Source organism: Gossypium arboreum, chromosome 10 (genome assembly GCF_025698485.1).
Source record: "Gossypium arboreum isolate Shixiya-1 chromosome 10, ASM2569848v2, whole genome shotgun sequence".
Classification (NCBI taxonomy): Eukaryota; Viridiplantae; Streptophyta; class Magnoliopsida; order Malvales; family Malvaceae; genus Gossypium; species Gossypium arboreum.
In genome coordinates this window covers 15740909-15761591 of record NC_069079.1, presented here as the reverse complement: position 1 = coordinate 15761591, position 20683 = coordinate 15740909, and the positions used below count along the sequence as shown (strand labels likewise).

Sequence of the window (20683 nt, the reverse complement as noted above, 5' to 3'; positions counted from 1 at the left end):
CGGGCTACGATAAATAGCCATGGTCGTGCGACACGACCGTGCGCACCATACTGCTAAGGGACACGGGCTTGTCCTAGACCATGTTGAAACTGCACTTTAATTTCCCAAATAAATCAGTAGAGACATAGGCTGCGATAAAATACCGCAGCCGTGCGAGGTGGCCGTGAGAGCCATACAGCCTTTAACAGGGCGTGCCCGAGGCCGTGTGAGAACTTGCCCAAAGATTGACACGTTCAACGAAGTCAAAATAGAACACGGGTTGATGGCACAGCTGTGCTTGAAGGTCGTGCACAATCTTGATTAATTGACATGGGCGTGTTGGACTTACCACGGGCATAGACGAAACGAAGGGAGCACCACATGGCCGTGCGATACAGCCGTGTGGGCCCACGACCTAGACACATGGGCATGTCCATGGGCCGTGTGCAACACTAACTTAAATCATCAGTTGATAAGCATAATTGATGAACACGGGCGTGGTATACTGAACACGGGCGTGGGAAAAGCGAACGAATGTGCGCACGACCACCACACGACCTGAGGACATGGGCGTGTCTAAAGGACCGTGTGCGACACTGACTGCGATTTCACGAAAAACATAGGCTGGGAGCATACCACACGGGCATGGGCCATGATCGTATGGCTTAAAACGGGGCCTACACGACCGTGGCCCCTTTTATTTCCCCCTAACCCTAATTTCTTCTCATTTCCCTTCACTATTTATCATCTTCTCCAACCAACCACCCTCTTTCTCCTTCCTTTTCTTCACTTTTCTTTCTTTTTTCTCATTTCCCTTCTTCTTCCCACTACTTCCCTATTTTCCTTACCCCCATCCTCTTTCTCCATTTTTCTTTTTCCCTTCTCTCCTTTCTCCCTTCTTTTTCCCCTCCCATTCCGACCACCTTCTCAGCCACTGTCGAGTCACCGATCAGTTCATGCGACAGCTTCACTGTCTGACATCTCTGACCACTTTCATCACTTTGAGCAATATTGCACTCAGTGATTCGAAAGCATCGAGGCGACTTTACAACAAATTTGCCAACATTTTCACATATCGCCTCCAACACCACCACCTTAGGATCCAGCTGTCTATGAGGACTTTTGAGGCCATTTATTTTTCTATTTGTTTTTCTTTTTCTTTTCTTTTATTTTTGTATTTATTTTTTACTTTATTTATCATTTTCTTAAAAGACCTTTATTAGTATAATTTGAATTTCCTTTTATCTAGTTATTTCATTATTACCAACCATAATATCCCTATCGATTTAAATCCCCTAAACATTATTGATGGCATCTCAATTTTACAAGGTTCAGTCAATGGGTGGTACTCAGGAATAAACAAACAATCTTCCATAACTACCATGTCTTGCTCCACCACGACCATAGCCACCACGACACTGACCACCACGATAACCTCTTCGCTGGGCACTGTGATTGTGGAACCCAACTTCTACCACCACCTTCACCTCTGTTTACATATCACATACACATCACTTTCAAGTTCTCTAAACCCGTTTCCGCTCTTTCAAGGATTATATCCAAAAATTCAGGGCAGTTTCGCTTGTCTCACTCTCTTCTGAAATTATGATTATATTACTATTATCTATCTTTGTACATTGAGGAAAATGTATATCTTAAGTGTGGGGAGGTTATTTATGTGATTATCAGAAAATCCCTGAATTTTTATCTCGTTCTCAAATAATTTTCTCTTATCATTATTAGAGTGAATTCGGATTGATTCATGATTTTGATTGATATGTTTTGAATTAAATCATAGGTAACCATGCATTGATTGTTTAAACTTTAAGACATTAAGGGATCAAGCATGATAAGTTGACTTTTGAGAATTAAACTTGCTAGGTTGTTTCCCTGGATTGAGGTATTATCTTGAAGTTTTGAATTTACAGGATTGGCATCAAATACCCATAATTTTTGTGAGATTTTAAGCCTTTTAGAGCATATATCTTTCTTGCTCACTAATTTTATTAGTTATGAGTGTGTCAATATTGATTTGTTATTCTAGAACTTGCATCAATTATACATGTCGAGACCATACCTTTGATTTGATATACTAAAATGATAAAGGCACTTAGGTTTTAACCCATTTACCCCATAAAAAAGCCTACCCACATAATTGACCCTTAGTAAACCCCTTCAAGCATTAACTATTGTTTCTTGATTTTCCCTTAATATTAACCCACGACTTAACCCTTTTTGATTCGTTAAGAATTTCTCCCTTCTCATTGACTCCTTTTTATCGAGATTTTATTTGACTAGTTACCTAACTATGTTCGTTCATTCCGATTGCTGAATTATTTCTTATTATGTACTTTCCATTTAAGTACTTGTTTTTATTCTTATTTAAAAAAAAAACTGTATATTTATATTCATTCAATTACATATTGTTCTAAAGAGCTTGGATAAGTAAGTCATTATATTGAGAGAAAAGCTCACTTCATTAGTTTTGGTTAGTGTTAATTCTGGCACTTGTATGTAATTCAGTGGTTAGCTTTATTTTTTTCTAAGTTTGACAACCTATTAAATTAATCTCGATTCTAACCCTTTTTTTCAACCTTTATCCACACCTTTAACCCAAGCCCCATTACAACCCAATTAAAGACCTTTTGATTTGTGTATCATCTTATTATAGTGGTGGAGATTTGATTTTCATGCAAGCCTAGGGTAATAACTTTTCATGTTTGACTATTGAGTGCTTAATTATTGAACCTTAAACACTTAGAGTGATTTGAGTGAATCTTTAGTGAGGATGTCAACCCTTGTCGATTTGGAATTAAAGGTAATTGCTTAGATAAAGGGGGATACCTACGAATTCATGATTGAAATATTTAATTTGAATTGTTTGAAACTTTAATGTTCTTTTAGTTAAGCTCTCAATGTATGATTACTTGTGAATTATTTCGAACATTATTGATGAGAATTATAAGTTACGAAGAATTTATTTTAATTGTGAGTTGAGGATTTTGCTTGAGGACAAGCAAATGCTTAAGTGTGGGGATATTTGATAAACCATAATATACACATATTTATACCCCACACTTGGCATATTTATGGATGATTTTTCCTTGGTTTCATTGAATACGATGCTCCTAATCCTTTAAATTTATGTTTTATACATAGGCAAGCATTGGAAGGCGAAAACAGCAAGAAATAGGCCAAAAACAGACAAAATGGGCCTAATTTAGCATGGCATACGGCCTAGGCACTTCCACACGGGCGATCCACACGTTCGTGTGTGATACACGGGTAGACCACACGCCGTGTGTCATGGCCGTGTCAACACAAGACCAAGTCAGAATTACAAACGGCCTGAGCACCTTCACACGGGCATGGCAAACAGTCATGTCCCTATCGAGCTTAAGTCTAATTCTACTCAGAAAAGGCCAATTTTGGGCTAATTTGGGCATTCCAAAGTCTATTTAAAGACCCTAGAAGAGGATTAAAAGGGACACGCAGAGTTGAAGGCAGAAAATACTTAAAGACAGTCATCAAAATCACCTCAGAGGTAGGATCTACATCAAGACTGAAGATTTCCATCTAATTTCCTAGAAGTTCTTTGGGTTTCTTTATGCTTTGTTGTTTTCCAAATTTTGAGATGTTTTCCATTATTATTATGAACTAAACTCCCTAAGGGAGATAAAACCTAAGACGAATCTTATTATTATTTGAGTTATATGATAAATACTTGTTCTTATTTTTAATTGTGAATTTAACCCTTGCTTTAATATTCCAGGATATTAATTCAAGTTTTTGATGTGCTTATTCAATGGAGCAACAGTCCCCGTTTAAGAGTAGATCATTCATAATTAAGCGGAGTTGCATGCAATCCTAGAGATAGGACGACATAAATCTGCCGGATTAGAGTCAAATCTAATAAGGGAATCCATAGATCGATTTAATGCGACAATAGGGGTTTTAATTAGAAAGAGATTTCAATTAATCAACCTAGAGTCAGTTGTTTTTAGTCTTGAGAGAGATATTAACATAAATCAGGGATTTCTACGGTTTAAGTCAAGTGAATAAATCGTTTAACTCAAAGGTAATAAGTGAAGTCTAGGTGGATTCTTCCTTGGGTATTGTCTTCTCCATCGGTTTTCTAAAAAGTATTTCCAACTTTAATCTCTATCGTAACCTTAGTTAGTTGGATAGTTAATTTTAGTTTTAAAACATCCCTTTCATTCTTAGGCTAGATAATAAAAAGATAGTAATTACTAGTACTTTTAGTCCTCGTGGATAGATATTTCCGGTCTCACCATAACTATACTACTGTTCGATAGGTGCGCTTGCCTTAGTCAAGTTTTTAGTTAGTTTTACGACTATCAAGTGTGTATCTACTTCAGTGGTTAAGTGTTCTGGGTGTGTGTGAGGTCCTAAGTTCAATCCTTAGCTTGGGAAAATTTTGGTATTTTTCTAAATAAAGCTTTAAGCTTCCTTAATAGGCTTATGTTTAATTTTTGATAAGATTATATTAGAATAGGCCTACTAGTTTGGTGGTTAGGTGGAGTGCTTGTTTGCATGAGGTCCTGAGTTCAATTCCTGGTTTCAAATTTATTTTTACACGATTATGGGGAGGAGTTTGAGTGGCGATAGAATTCTAAATAGTGGGGATTTGGTGGAGAGAATTATGGGGGATATCAAAATATCCTATTTGGTTTCTTTTTTTTTTTGTAAATTCCGGATTCTCATCTCCCTCTCTGTCGAAATTCCCATCCCTCTTTCCTTATTCTTTGTTCGTTATTTTCGTTAGGTTCCAAATTACCTCCGGTTGTCCTACATCATTATCGCGCGTTTGGTAAGTGTGTTATTAACATTTTGGCTCTGGAACTATAGAATCTTTATTTAATGAGTTTAGTCTATGTTTAAGAAGAGGCTGAGACTGAAAGTCAAGCTCTTCGACCTGAATCGGGATTGACTTCGGTTGTTACCGGTAAGCCATTTATGCGTTTATAGGATTCTTTGTTTCAATTCTGTTTTACTGCGTATCAAGTGTTAACCTAGTATTTATCGGTCAATAATAGGTTCTGGAGTGCTTGGGGTTGTCTTAGCTTCAAATCGATACCAGGTGTGTACCCGAAAACATAGGAAGCAAGAATCGGCGAAATTCAAAAAACGAAACTGTCAATGCCACACAGGCGCGTGTGAGCCCAATTTTCTTTGATACTCTGAAAGGTTGCTCGGGTCGCCCAAGTCAACTGGAACCTACTGTAGTGTTGGTAAGGGTTACTCGACCCCCTGATTATGTGATCTGACTATGTATATATGTGCCTTAGTATGTGCACTGATTTTTATATATGATATGTTAATTGCATATTTGCATGTCATGTATTGTATGCTGTATTGCATCGAGGTTGGGTTAATGTTGGTGGAGGAAGTATTCTGAAAGACTCCTAAGCCTGATATCTGGCAGCCCAGCTACAATTATCTATTTATGTGTCGTATCCGATACAGCTTGGTGTGTAAGGATGGGTGGGTCGATTTTATCCCCACATGGTGTGTTGGGTTGGACGGAGTTGGTGTGTAAAGGCTGGTGGGTAGGACTTTATTATTCCACTCTATTATGTATGATATATCTGAGATGGGCTAAGGCCCGTTCGTATCTGATTCTGTATTTGAGTGGACTAAGGTTCACACTGATTCTGTAAAGGGTTCAGGCCCTAGTTATCTAATATTTGGATGTATGTCTGACTTCTACTATGGTGTATAATTTCTGAGGGGATTACAAACTTATTTTGTGAAAACTCACCCTTTTCTATTTAATCTTTATAGGTATTTCCCAGACTTGATGGTTCAGTACAGCGGAGGACTCGATGGTGGCCACACATATTTATACTATTTTAAATTCGGTTTCGGTATTCATTTTTTTTTAATTATGTTCTGGTTTGGTTGATGTAATGTGGGACTTTATGGACTTTAATTGGATTTTTAAACTGTTTATGGGATTTTAGACTAAAATCGATTTTCGTAAAAGCTAACGTCTTCGTACATGAAATGGTTTCTTAAAATTTATTAGGTTTTCAAAAGCTTCCACACAAAATAAATATTTTAAATCAAATCAATTAAAACGTGTTTTCCCGAACTAAGTGAAATTAATAATTGAGACGATTTTAAGGTCAATGTGTTTCCAAAAACACTCTCATGTGACATCGCTAGATTCAGCCATAGCGTCCAGGCCGGGTTTGAGGTGTTACATTTATTGGTATCAAAGCCAGGTTGCAAAACATGGCTATGGATTTAAGTTTTAAAGATTGGTTTTAAAGAAATTATTTGTAAGAAATTTGAAATATTTTTGGAATAAGAATGTGGCACACCAAGTCTCCGGCGCCGATCTTGTAAGTTTTCTACACCTCTGTTTAAAATTGTCTGAAAATATAATTAGAATATACTGAAACTACTTTAGGTAGTATATTACACTGAAAACAATTTAGGTAGTGCAAATTGAAAACTATAGTGAAACTACCACTGGCGATAATCGACTTTGAATATTCTGATACTATTCTGCATAAAATATCTAGTAATAAATATTGGAACTGTAACTAATGCATAAAACTATTAATACAAATAAAATTTAAAATTTATTATGAGCACACGTGGTACTCGTGGACGGGGTACTAGAGGCCGTGGTAGGGGCCGTAGGGAGGTTCGAGCTGAGTCCTTGGCATCTGATACTATTCTGAATATGGATACTAGTGAGACGCCGGTATCACCTACGACAAAGATTGGCTCTGGGTCCCATGATCGTGTGGCTGGGGATGATGCACAGTCCCAAGCAATGCTATGGATTTTGGAGAAGGTCATTAGGCCCAACACTAGATCTAGGGGCCGAGGGTCGGTTACTGAACAACTCCGGTCCAATAGGGCTGAGTTATTTAGGGGTGTCGCTAGAGTTGCCTCTAATGTGGCCGAGTATTGGATGGAGGCCACGGAGAAAATTATGGACGACCTGGATTTTACTACTGAGTAGAAGCTTAAGGGAGTTGTTTCTCTACTTCGCGACGAAGCATACCAGTGGTGGTTGACAGTTAAGGAGAGCACTCAGCCCGACCGATTGACCTGGGATTATTTTAAGACTACGTACAAGGGTAAGTATGTGGGGGCCAACTATATTGATGACAAGAGGCGTGAGTTTCTTAATCTCACCCAAGAAAACCATTCAGTGGCTAAATATGAGGCCAAGTTCTTGAGGTTGATCCGTTATGCGCGAGGCATGGTGGCAACTGAGTATGAGCGCTGTGTCCAGTTTAAAGATGGTCGCAGGGACAGTTTGTGAGTTTTGATAGCTCTACAGAAGGAGTGTGATTTCTCTGTTCTATTTGAGAAGGTGAAGATTGCCGAGGAAGTTAAGCGTGCTGAGCGCCAAAATCGAGAGAAAGGAAAGAATAAGAGGGAATTGGAGCCCTCGAGTTCTGCGATGAGGCCTAAGAAAAAGGTCAAACCTGATGGGCCAGTCAGAGTTAGGGTCCCCATTGTATCTACTAGGGTGGCGCTGTGTGGGCACTATGGTAGATGCCATTCAGGCGAGTGTTGGAGGACTACTAGGGTGTGCTTGAGATGCGGGTCGACTGAGCACCGTGTTCGGGATTGTCTGTTAAGTACTGATCAGATGCAAGCTTCAGTTACTGGGACTGTACAGCCGCCGAGGGTAGTTCAGCAGCCACATAGGAGCCGTGGTCAGGATAGGGGTGGTAACGGCATGGGTTGAGAACAGAAGCACCGAGCAGAGGTGCTGGACCAATTGAGGTGAGCCAGCCTACTTTGGTTTGTGCTGCTTGCCACCGTGAGGATCGTGATGCTCCGGATGTCATTATGGTACGTTTTTAATTTTTAATGTAACTTATTTGGCATTTATAGACATAGGCTCTACCCATTCATATGTGGCTAGTATTGTGTCTGAAACCTTGGGCATTCCAGTTGAGAGTACTTTTAGCGAAGTAACTGTTGTGAGTCCACTGGGACAGTCTATCAAATGAGTAAACTATTTAGAGGCATTTCGTTAGAGGTTCAAGGGAAAATATTTCTAGCTAATTTAATGGAGCTTCTGTTTGGAGAGTTCGATTTGATTTTGGGAATGGATTAGTTGGTTAAACACCGAGTAAGTCTGGACTGTGTGACTAAGAGGGTTGTTTTGAAAACCGAGGAAGACGTCGAGGTAGTTGTGATTGGGGAACGTCAGGATTTTCTGACTAATGTGATTTCTACGTTGGTGGCAGAAAAGTTGGTCTAGAAAGGATGTAAGCCTTATCTGGCTTATGTGAGTGTTTCAGATTCTAGGAACTCTTCGGTTAAAGACATCAGAATACTGAGGGATTTTCCAGATGTGTTTCTTGAGGAGTTACCGGGGTTACCTCTGAGCTGTGAGGTGGAGTTTGAGATTGAGTTGTTTTCTGGCATAGCTTTGGTGTCTATCGCCCCTTACAGAATGGCACCAAAAGAGCTGACAAAACTTAAAGCTTTAAGAACAAGTACCCACTTCTGAGGATAGACGACTTATTCGACCAGTTTAGAGGGGCTTCTGTGTTTTCTAAGATTGATCTACATTCGGGATATCATCAATTGAGAGTAAAGGAGGCTGACATGCATAAGACGGTATTTAGGACTCGATATGGGCATTATGAGTTCCTAGTTATGCCTTTTGGTTTGACTAATACACCGGCGGCATTTATGGATTTGATGAATCGAGTATTTTAGCCCTATTTGGATTAGTTTGTGGTGGTGTTCATCGATGACATCTTGGTAGATTCTAAGACAAAGGATCAACACGATGAGCATCTCAGATTGGTTCTACAAATTCTTCGTTAGAAACAATTGTATGCGAAGTTCAACAAGTGTGAATTTTGGCTTCGAGAAGTAACATTTCTAGGACATGTAGTTTCTACTAAGGGAATACGAGTCGATCCTCATAAGATAGATGCGGTGTTGAATTGGAAATAGTCGAAGAATGTGTTTGAAATCCGTAGCTTTCTGGGGCTAGCAGGATATTATTGATGATTCGTAGAAAGGTTCTCCTCGATCGCAGCTCTGTTGACTAAACTTCTGCATAAGGGAGTTCCTTTCGTTTGGACTGATGCACAATAGGAAAGCTTTGATAAACTCAAAACAGTTTAACTCAGGCTCCTATTCTAATACAAAATGAGCCCGGTAAAGACTTCGTGGTATACAGTGATGCGTCGCATGTGGGTCTGGGTTGTGTCCTAATGCAAGACGAAAAAGTAGTTACTTATACATCTTGACAGCTCAAGACTCATAAGACTAATTATCGATGCAGGATTTGGAGTTGGCAGCGGTAGTCTTCGCTCTAAAAATCTAGAGGCACTACCTGTATGGTGAGAAGTGTACTATCTACATTGATCATAAAAGCCTCAAGTATCTCCTCACTCAGAAGGAGTTAAACCTTAGGCAGCATAGATGGGTTGAACTGCTTAAGGATTACGACTGCACTATCGAGTACCATCCTGGTAAGGCCAATGTGGTGGTCGATGTGTTAAGCCGTAGGGCTATGACCAATCTGAGAGTGATGTTTGCTCGACTTAGTCTCTTCAACGATGGGAGTTTGTGGCAGAACTTTAGGTTAGTCCAACAATGATTGATCAAATTAAAGATAAATAGATGGGGGATAAGTCTCTGGAGTTGGGTTTCCTTCAGGCTGAGAGTAGTGTTACTACGGATTTTGAGATTAATAAGGATAGGGTATTGTGTTTCCGTAGTCGAATTTATGTACCGAAAGATGAAGACTTGAGACAGTCGATTATAAGGGAAGTGCATAGTAGCCCTTATGCTATGCATCCTGGCGGGAACAAGATGTACCGAGATCTGTGAGAATTATACTGATGGCCAGGGTTGAAGCGTAAGGTTACTGACTTTGTTGCTCGCTGCTTGATTTGTCAGCAGGTTAAGGCTGAGCATCAGTTACCTTCAGGTTTGTTGCAGTCGGTCAATAAACCATTATGGAAATGGGAGTGAGTAACGATAGACTTCGTTAGTGGGTTACCTCTAACACCCACTAAGAAGGATTCTGTCTAGGTCATTGTGGATCAATTGACCAAATCTGCTCACCTCATCCTAGTTAGGATAGACTTCTCTCTACAGAAATTGGCTAAACTCTACATATCTGAAATAGTGAGCCTACATGGGGTACCTGTCTCGATCATCTCTGATAGGGACCCTCATTTCACGTATCGGTTCTGGAAGAAGCTGCATGAGGCTCTGGGATTAAGGTTAGACTTCAGTACTGCTTTTCATCCTCAGACAAATGGTCAATCGGAGAGGGTGATTCAGATACTAGAGGACAATTTTGAGGAGTTATGTGATTGACTTTCGAGGCAATTGGGAGGAGTACTTGCCATTAGCAGAGTTCACTTATAGTAATAGCTACTAGTCTAGTATACAGATGGCACCTTATGAGGCACTGTATGGTCATAAGTGCTGCATTCCCTTATGATAAACTGAGTTGGGTGAGCGATGCATTCTGGGTCCAGAGATGGTTTTTGAGATTGAGGACAAAGTCCGTTTGATTCGAGATCAATTGAAAGCGACTTCTGATAGGCAGAAGTCTTATACAGACCTGAAACATCGAGAGATAGAATATTCTGTAGGGGACTTAATTTTTCTCAAAGTCTCGCCATGGAAAAAGATTCTGAGGTTCAGTCGCAAGGGTAAACTAAGCCCTAGGTTTATTGGGCCGTACCGTATTCTGAAACAAGTGGGACCAGTCGCTTATCAGTTAGAGCTACCTCCAGAGTTAGACTACATCCATGATGTGTTTCACGTTTAGATGTTGAGACACTACCGCTCTTATCCCACACATATTGTTCTTGTAGAGAAGATTGAGGTTCGACTAGATTTGACCTTCGAGGAGGAGCCGGTTCAAATTCTAGTCCACGATGTTAAGGTTTTGAGGAGGAAATTCATTCCTTTAGTAAAGGTGCTGTGGTGGAATCATAGTATTGAGGGGGCTACGTGGGAGTCTGAGGATACAATGCGCCAGAAGTATCCTCATCTATTTTGATCAAGGAAATTTTGAGGCCGAAATTTTCTTTTAGAAGGTAGAGTTATAACGCCCCAAAATTTATGTTTTTGTTTTTGTGAATTTATGACACACAAGTGTGTATCTGCTTCAGTGGTTAAGTGTTTTGGGTGTGTATGAGAGGTCTTAGGATCAATCCTTAGCTTGGGCAAATTTTGGTATTTTTCTGAATAAAGCCTTAACCTTCCTCAATAGGCTTATGTTTAATTTTTGATAAGATTATATCATAATGGGCCTGCTGGTTTGTTGGTTTGATGGAGTGCTTATTTGCATGAGGTCTTGAGTTCGATTCCTGGCTTTGGCTTTATTTTTGCACGATTATGGGGAGGAGTTTGAGTGGCGATAGAATTCTAAATAGTGGGGATTTGGTGGAGAGAATTAAGGGGGAAATGATTAGGGGGATATCAAAATATCCCATTTGGTTTTTTTTTTTTTTTTGCAAATTCTAGATTCCCATCTCCCTCTCTGCCGAAATTCCCATCCCCCTTTTCTTATTCTTTGTTCGTTATTTTTATTGGGTTCCAAATTACCTTTGGTTGTCCTGCGTCATTATCACGCGTTTGGTAAGTGTGTTATTAATGTTTTAGTTCTGGAACTATAGAATCTTTATTTAATGAGTTTAGTCTGTGTTTAGGAGGAGGCTGAGAGACTGGAAGTCACGCTCTTCGACTTGGATCCGGATTGAGTTTGGTTGTTACCGGTAAGTCATTTATGTGTTTATAGGATTCTTTATTTTAATTTGGTTTTACTGTGTATCAAGTGTTAACCTGGTATTTATCAGTCAATAATAGGTTCTGGAGTGCTCGGGGTTGTCTTAGCTTTAAATCGATACTAGGTGTGTACTCGAAACACAGGATGCGAGAATTGGTGAAAGCTAAAAAACAAAACTGTCGATGCCATACGGGCATGTGGTCACCTGTGTGGTAGGCTGTACGGTAGTACACGGACGTGCGATTGATGAGCTAGGCCGTGCTCGCAAGACACAAGCGCATGACACAATCGTGTGATAGCAAGCAAGGCTTTGTGCGAGACACGTGCTTGACCTATTGGGTCGTGTGGGCCACATGGGCGTGTGGGCCTACACTGATGAACCATACGGGTGTGTGGAATTCTGGGCCAGGCCGTGTGATCTACACGACCAATGCCAATTTGGGCCATGTAGGCCATATAGGCATGTGGGCCCACATGGGCAAGCCACATGGGTGTGTGAGCCCAATTTTCTGTAATACTTTAAAAGGTTGCTCGGGTAGCCCAAGTCGACTTGGACATACTGTAGTGTCAGTAAGGGTTACTCGACCCCTGATTACGTGATCTGACTACGTATATATGTGTCTTAGCATGTACACCATTTGTATATATGATATGTTAATTGCATATTTGCATGTCATGTATTGTATGTTGCATTGCATCGGGGTTGGGTTAATGTTGGTGGAGGAAGTATTCTAAAAGGCTCCCGAGCCTGATATCTGGCAGCTCAGCTGCGATTATTTTTTTATGTGCCACATGTGGTATAGCATGGTGTGTAGGGATGGGTGGGTCGATTTTATCCCCACATGGTGTGTAGGGTTAGACAGAGTTGGTGTGTAAAGGCTGGTGGATAGGACTTTATTATTCTGCTCTGTTATGCATGATATATCTGAGATGGGCTAAGGCTCATTCGTATCTGATTCTGTATCTGAGTGGACTAAGGTTCACACTGGTTCTGTAAAGGGTTCAGGCTCGAGTTATTTGATATTTGGATGTATGGCTGACTTCTGCTATGGTGTATAATTTCTAAGGGGACTACACACTGAGTTTGTGAAAACTCACCCTTTTCTATTTAATCTGTGTAGGTAATCCCCACACTTGACGGTTCGATGCAACGGAGAACTCGACGGTGGCCACACATATTTAGACTATTTTAAATTCGGTTCTGGTATTCATTTTTTTAATTATGTTCTGATTTGGTTGATGTAATTTGGGACTTTATGGACTTCAATTGGTTTTTTAAACTGTTTATGGGATTTTAGACTAAACTCGGTTTTCCTAAAAGCTAATGTCTTCGTACACGAAATGGTTCCCTAAATTTATTTGGTTTTCAAAAGCTTTCGCGTAAAAGAAATGTTTTAAATAAAATTAATTAAAACGCGTTTTCCTCGAACCAAGTGAAATTAATAATTGGGACAATTTTAAGGTCAATGCGTTTCCAAAAACACTCTTATGTGACATTGCTAGATTCGGCCATAACGTCTAGGCTGGGTTTGGGGTGTTACAGAGTGTATTGTGAAATGTTAAAGAGGGAACACTCCAAAGAAAGCGTTAGAAGAATGAATCTGGCCAAAGGCTATCACTGCATGAGTGTGTGTCGGCGCAATTACGTACTTCTTGGGGGGTTGTTGTACTCTATCGTTACTTCTCAAAAACAAAGGTACAGTAATGCAACGATATCCCTTATTTACAAAAAAATAGACATATATTTATGATCTTCATATATACTTAGTATTGTACAATAAATATTGTATTGGTAGATAGAATTTAGGATTTGAAGCATGATGCTGGTTTTGATGAATTTGCAATCTTATTCATTCATACTTATGTATTGTCGATGCAATATTCTATCATCTGCATATGTCACATTCATTGGGATTTTAGGTGATTCAAGTTGTTAGAATGATCATTTGCTTTAGTAAATTCTTGTGTAGCCTTGCTAGTTTCTATTTTACTTGAAGACAAGTAAAAACTCAAGTTTGGGGGTGTGTAATGGTACTAGAAAGAACATATGTTTTTTCCCTACTTATTGATTAATTTGTCCCCATTTAGTTATCTTTAGCACATATTTTAGTATTTTCAGTTCATTAATTTCATTTTATAACTCAGTGGATCTTAGCCTATTTATCCTTAATTTTTTCATGTTTTGGTACTAATGTCGCTGCATGAGTATTTCCAGATTGCACTCAGAATTATCGTCACACCTGACAGCTGTCTGGATAAGAACAAAAATGTGTGAGCTATTTAGTCTGTTACAATCAACTTGTACGTACAGAGGCATCATGATTCTGATGAATGGACACCTGTGCTATTTGGATAAATATTAATATTCACGTGAAAAAGAATAGGAGAGAGGCTTTTTGGGGGGTATTATCTTCTTCAACCTATCTTTTGAAGCTTTTCAACTATGGCAACTTAAGTCTCCTGCGAGTGAACCTGCGTGAAAGGGACACAAACCAGCTCCTAACTAGGGGTCCTGAGTGCGACACAAGAGGGAATAGAGAGATCCAAGTCGAGATTATCTAGGAATAGTATTCTTCACTTGTTTCTTTTATATTTCTTTTCTAAACGATGGTGATTACTTTGTATTTCATGTTTGTACAGAAGTACACATGATTTATCTTTCTTCTACTATTTAATCTTTGGGTTTGAATGTTTTTAGCATGGAAGTGTTATTGCAGTCACTGACATTGGAAAGTGCAGCGACAGTTCAAGCTAACAAGCATGACAACAGAAGTTGCTTGAGGATTAGAGGAATTTAACCCACTTGTTCTTAATAGTGTTCCATTGCCATCATCGGTGTGGTTAATGTGCATGTTTGAGTCTTAGATTAAATATAGAAGTTAAGCTTGGTAAGATATTCATTGCAATTTAATGCATCGACAATCACCTATCCTTTAATACCTTGTAAGCACATAGTATTCTGTTGAATCTTCATGTTGTGGATCCCATTTTGTCATTATTATATTTTATCTTATTATTTTCAAGTTATTGCTTCGAAAACTACTCTCACAATTTATCTCATTTCTATCTATTTATTGCATTGACATTGATAGACAAAAGACAACCATCCTTGTGAGATCGATATCTGATAGACTCATATCTGTCTACTATACTTGCATCGACATTGTACGATTGCACATTATTATTGTGACGTTAAACAACCGGTCAGGAACATTAGCCTTGCTTTCTAGAGAATCTTACTCGAAAATTTTTTGAAGTTGGAACCTAACAAACACTACAATAAAGATAATTGTAGACCATTATCTCTTGTAGATTATAAAATAAAAACAACTAAAGGATTTTTGTTTTTGTGCATTTGAGATTATTGGTTGTGTCTCTTTCAAACTTTAACCCAACTTCCACTCACGAGAAAGATGTAATTTTAGGGCTTGGAAAGAAATTGATCTGTTTCTTTTTTTTTTCTATTTCATGTTCTTATGGTTTTAAAATGCATGTGGCTTTTATGTTTGTTTTTAGGTTTGTTTTTATTTTCTTTTTTAACATCTTCGTTTAAGGATGAACTTGTGTTTTTCTTTGATTTTAAGTATTTTTTTTATGGATTAAATGGTTTGTTTAGAAATTGGCTTGCTTTGATTTTTAATTAAAATGAGTGATTGAGAGAGTAAAATGCAAGTGTGGGCTCTAATGAGAATGGTGGTGGATCACTATGTGTTCTTTTTCCTGTAAGAGCAGTTGAAGGGGAAGAGAGAAAAAAGAAAGAAAGAATATGCAAACAAAATGAAAAAAAAAAAAAAAGAGAAGAATTTTGTTAAACATTTTTTATAGATGATGTCATCTATGACATTGTGCTTATGTGGCATGTCATATAGGCTACTTCACTAACCTGTCATTTGACTAACGGTCAACTCACGTTTCCCATTAAAGTTAGGTTGATTTCTGGAAAAATCGTAACGTTGAGGGTGTCAATCCAAAAAAAAATAAAATGTTGAGGGTATTTTCGACAATTATGCTTTAATTTTCTCTGATCCCATTTTGTAAATAATTAAATTTTTAATATTATTTTTATAAAAACCCAAATACAAAAAATCTTATTGTAAACAATAATCTCTCAACTATTAATAAAATTCCTATTGGGAAATCAATTTTATAACTAAATACTAAAATTCTTAATTGGAAATCATAATCTCTCAACTACTAATAAATTTTTAATGGAAAATCAATTTTGTAACCAAATACTAAAATTCTTAATTGGAAACCATAATCTCTCAACTATTACTATAATTCCTATTGGAAAACCAATTTTGCAACAAAATACTAAAAATATTATTGGAAACACAACTTTGTAATCAAATGCTTTGTAAAAAATAATTTAAAATTGTTACTTAAAAATTATAAAATTTATTAATGATATGATTTTTAAAAATATTAATTAATATTTTTTATAATTTTCTAAGAATTTTCATAAAGTAATTGGCTATAAAGTTGAGTTTCCAATAGATACTTTAGTATTTGCATACAAATTGGATTTCCAATAGGAATTTGAATAATGGTTATGGATTTTTGTAGTTTTTATAAAATATTGTTATATAAATAATAGATTTTGGAACCTATGACATTGCAAGTTAACCCTAGGCATTGATTGGTCAATGCACAGGGTCAACGTGTCACATCATGGTTTCAAAAATATATTTAGTCATTAGGGTCAACTTTGGTGGGAGTGATGGTTGGAGTGGGAAGGAAGGACGATGGGGAATAGGGAGAGGGATGAGAGAGCGATGGTAGGGGGGAGACTTTGGGGGGAATGGGACGAAAAATGACAGCTCTATTACGTCTATAATGGAAAATGATTAGGGTGTCTGGTTTGTTATTTTTCTAAAGTTTAATGATTGTAACTGTAGTTTTTTATTAACCATGTCATATATATATATATATATATATATATATATATATATTCTAATTATTAATATGATGTGTTGATTAAGTCTTGGCTCGATTGTGATTGACATTATTGCCAATGCAGAAGGGTATGGGTTTGAGTGTGTTGAAACGTATTATCCTCCTATTTAAGGGTTGGAGAGGACGTATGGTTCCAAATTATGAAGATAAATTTATTGAGTTTACATAGATATTTAGAGAGAACCTTAATATATATATATATATATATATATATATGAAACAACTCCTAATAAGGATGAATAACGTGAATTTAGCTATTTTAAATTTAAATTAATATTTTTTTTGTGAAGTCCAAACAATCAATACAACTCGAATCAAGATCACATCTAGAACGATGAACATCCTTAACTATCAGGCCATTACATAAGTTCTTTTTATTATTCTTTTAAAATACTTAATAACCCATTTATCTATTAAATCTCTTTATTTATTTTCTTACAATAACTTAAGTTAAACTTATATCTTTCTTAAAATTCATTTTCTTTTATTTTTCTCTAAATATCTAACCACTCAATTTCATATTAAATTCTATTTATTTTTAAGTTATATAAACAAATTAATTCTTTTTTTTTAAATTGTTTTCGCTTATAGTTTTGTTTTGATTTACCGTTAGTCTGAGGCTTATCAAATTCCAACATTTTCTTTATCAAAATAAGTTTTTCTTTTTCTTTTTTCTTTTTTAGTTTTAGTTTTGAGTTACAAAATATCACTTTAATTTAATCAAATAATTATTTTATTCATATTACTAAATTTTTTAATGAACGGGAATAAATTTTATTTTTCATCATATTATTAAATTTACATTTAAAAATAATTACAATTTAATAAGAATTTTGGTAATTATAGGTTTAAAAATAATTATAATTTAATATGCACTTGTTAGTTAAAAAGTTGTGCTAATTTTAAAATAGTGTTATTACTAGACTAGAACTCTAATAATAAAATACAAAAAAATTGTGAAAATTATAATTATAAAATAAAAATTGTTATAAAATAAAGAGAGATGGAGAGAATAAAAACAAAGAAAATATGAAAGCAACAGAGAATGTAAGAAGCAATAGAGAATGTATTTTATTGATCAATTGGGATGATTTACAATGCTTCATCAGAGCCTCTATTTATAGGCATAAGAAGTATAAAAGAAGTAGAGATCTAATTCTAATAACTATTAGAATTTAAAGTATATCAAAACTTTATCTTTATCATGATGGACATCCACTTAATAAGATATTCATAACACTCCCCCTTGAATGTCCATTGGTAGATAATGTACCTCATTAAAGCCTTATTAGGAAAAACCCTATGGGATAAAAACCTAATGCGGGAAAAAGAGTACACAATCTATAATATGCATAATATGTTGCCTCATTAAAAACCTTACCAGGAAAACCCAATGGGACAAAACCTCGGTTAAGGGAAAAAGAGTACAACGCGTATTTACTCCCCCTCATGAAAACATCACATATTTTCTCATATGCTGCGTATTCAATCTTGAATACTAGTTTTTCAAATGACTATTTGAATGTATTTGATAAACATTTATATTAACATTCTTTTAAAAATCATGAGTGAGGGAAAATTTTGGGAAATATATTTTGATCTCTTCAGAAGATTCAACAATAATCATAACAAATTTTAATCATGATTCTTATATAAAAACACAAATATGTATTTTGGATCATTTTATAATCCTTCTTCAACTACTCAAATTTACCACATATGTTCAAATTATTTCAATTCATATAAATGAACAATTTCCCAAGAATTTCAATATGCTTCTAGCATTCTAAATTCTTCAAGGATTTTAATATAAACTTTATTATATAGTGATTTATAAAGGTTGTAACAACAACCATTAGCCGCAAGTTAAATCTTTTATGAATTGTCAATTTAATAATATATCTAAAGGTTATTGCATCCACCACAAAAGAATATTATATCTTTTCATAATCAATACCAGTACTTAGCGAAAAACTTTATATTTTTATTCTGCTTTTGCAGAACTACTTCATTTGCACCCTCATTGGCTTTATACCTTTAGATATTTGGACTACTGGTCCAAAAACTCCTCAAATTTAATTGTACTTGAGTTGCGTCTTTCTATTTTGATCAATTTATTCCATATCTATATTTCTCAATAGATTTACTAAAGATCCTCCTTGTATTTCATTATTTCAATAATAATAGTGTATGCAAAATCATTGTCGACCACTTTTATTATTAGGTTCTACATTTTCTCGAATTGACATAACTTATTGAGATCTCTTATTTTCATTATTTTAAAATTCAGTTCCAGGTACATGAATCTCTTTTGAAGTTTTAGTTATGTCTTGGGTCTCTTCTGGAGCACCCGCCTCCACTAAATGACCATCTAGAATAATTTTCATCTTTGGAACCGATCAATGTATTATTTATTCTAACTAATTGTCCTACTGGGACTTTGATTCAAATTAAAATATTAGATGGTATTAACACTTGGTTATTCTCATTAAGGTTGTAAATACATTTAACAGTTAACTTGTAATGAATTATCCTTATTGAACTTCTGGTTCAATTACTCTCCCCCTACCTCATTACAAGTTATTGTTTCTCTCCTCCTAATGTTGGGAAAACTGACAACTTATGTCACAATTAAATCTCGAATTAATTGCTCAAGAATATTATAAGGAGACTCATATAAATATACATTATCAATCTCTTATTATGACCTGTGCGTTGTGGTGAAGCAGTTGGAACATATACCGCACATCCAAAAATTGTAAGATAGGAAATATTTGGCTCTTGACCAAAAATAAATTGTAATGGGGAGTATTTATAATTTATTGGCTTGATGTGTATAACATGTAAATCAATACAATCTCATGTTGAAATAGAAAGTTTTGTTCTCATAAGTAATGATTTAGCTATTAGTTGGAGGCATTTGATAAACAATTCAGCTAAATCATTTTGTGTGTGAACATGAGCTACAGGATGTTCAACTTTTATCCCAATTGACATGCAATAATCATTGAAAACTTGAGATGTAAACTCACCAACATTAGCAAGATGAATTGTTTTAATTGCATAATCTAAAATTAATCATTTAAACAAGCAATCTCGCAAACGACAGGTTGCAAGTTGATAACGCATGTGATTATTTTGTAGATACATCTACCAAAATCATATAATATCAAAACCATCCACATGGTGGATGAATGATCCCATATTCATTTCAGAAATGCAAGACATTAAATCTCAACTTTAGCTAGTGAGTTTCTAAGAACAAATTTTTATTGAGAACAAGCAACAAATGAGAATTCTTTAAATTAAAGAATCTTTTGGTTCTTTAATGGATGTCCATATGAATTTTCAATTTATTTTCGCATCATATACGATCCAGGATAGTCTAACTGGTCACGCCAAGTAGTAAACGCATTTGTATTAGTAAACTTCCGATTTACTTTATCATGTGTTTTAATTGTACTAAATTGTAACAAATTGATAATTTTATTGTCATTCTTTTTATTTTGTATCCACATTAAATACTATTGTGACATTTACTGCTGGAAATGTCTAAATCACTGTGAATTCTATAATGGCATTAAGTCAATAAATATAATTTCCAAATAATTATATGCAGTATTCGCTTCAGGGAATATGCCAAAATCTTCAAATACCCAAAAATCTATTAATAGCAAACTTTGAGAGTGGATCTTATTTTCCATGCGTATAACAGGTATATAACCAATGACTTTTCATACACAAGTTTTCTCACTTGCAAGTTCTCATTAGTAATATTTTACCACATAATTTTAATTGAGAACTTATTCTGAATACTGTAGAGTTATACTCATAGTTTTTAAAAAATAATTGCAATTTTAGATGCATCCAACCATAATAAGCTTTAGATAGAATTATCATATTCTATTGCTCATGAGTAGATCTTTCATAGTCAAATATTTTGCTTTCAACCCTTTAATAGGGATGATGACAAAAGAA

The 20683-nt window shown here is 36.0% G+C and overlaps 1 protein-coding gene across 1 annotated transcript; it reads left to right on the top strand.

Moving 5' to 3' along the window:
- The first annotated feature begins 6694 nt into the window (after positions 1–6694).
- Positions 6695–8491, top strand: LOC108487724 (uncharacterized). Its single transcript, XM_017792093.1, has 6 exons — positions 6695–6808; positions 6980–7249; positions 7337–7712; positions 7867–7955; positions 8093–8183; positions 8280–8491. Exons 1-6 carry the CDS (start codon positions 6695–6697, stop codon positions 8489–8491), a joined length of 1152 nt encoding a protein of 383 aa, XP_017647582.1.
- Positions 8492–20683: the final 12192 nt, after the last annotated feature.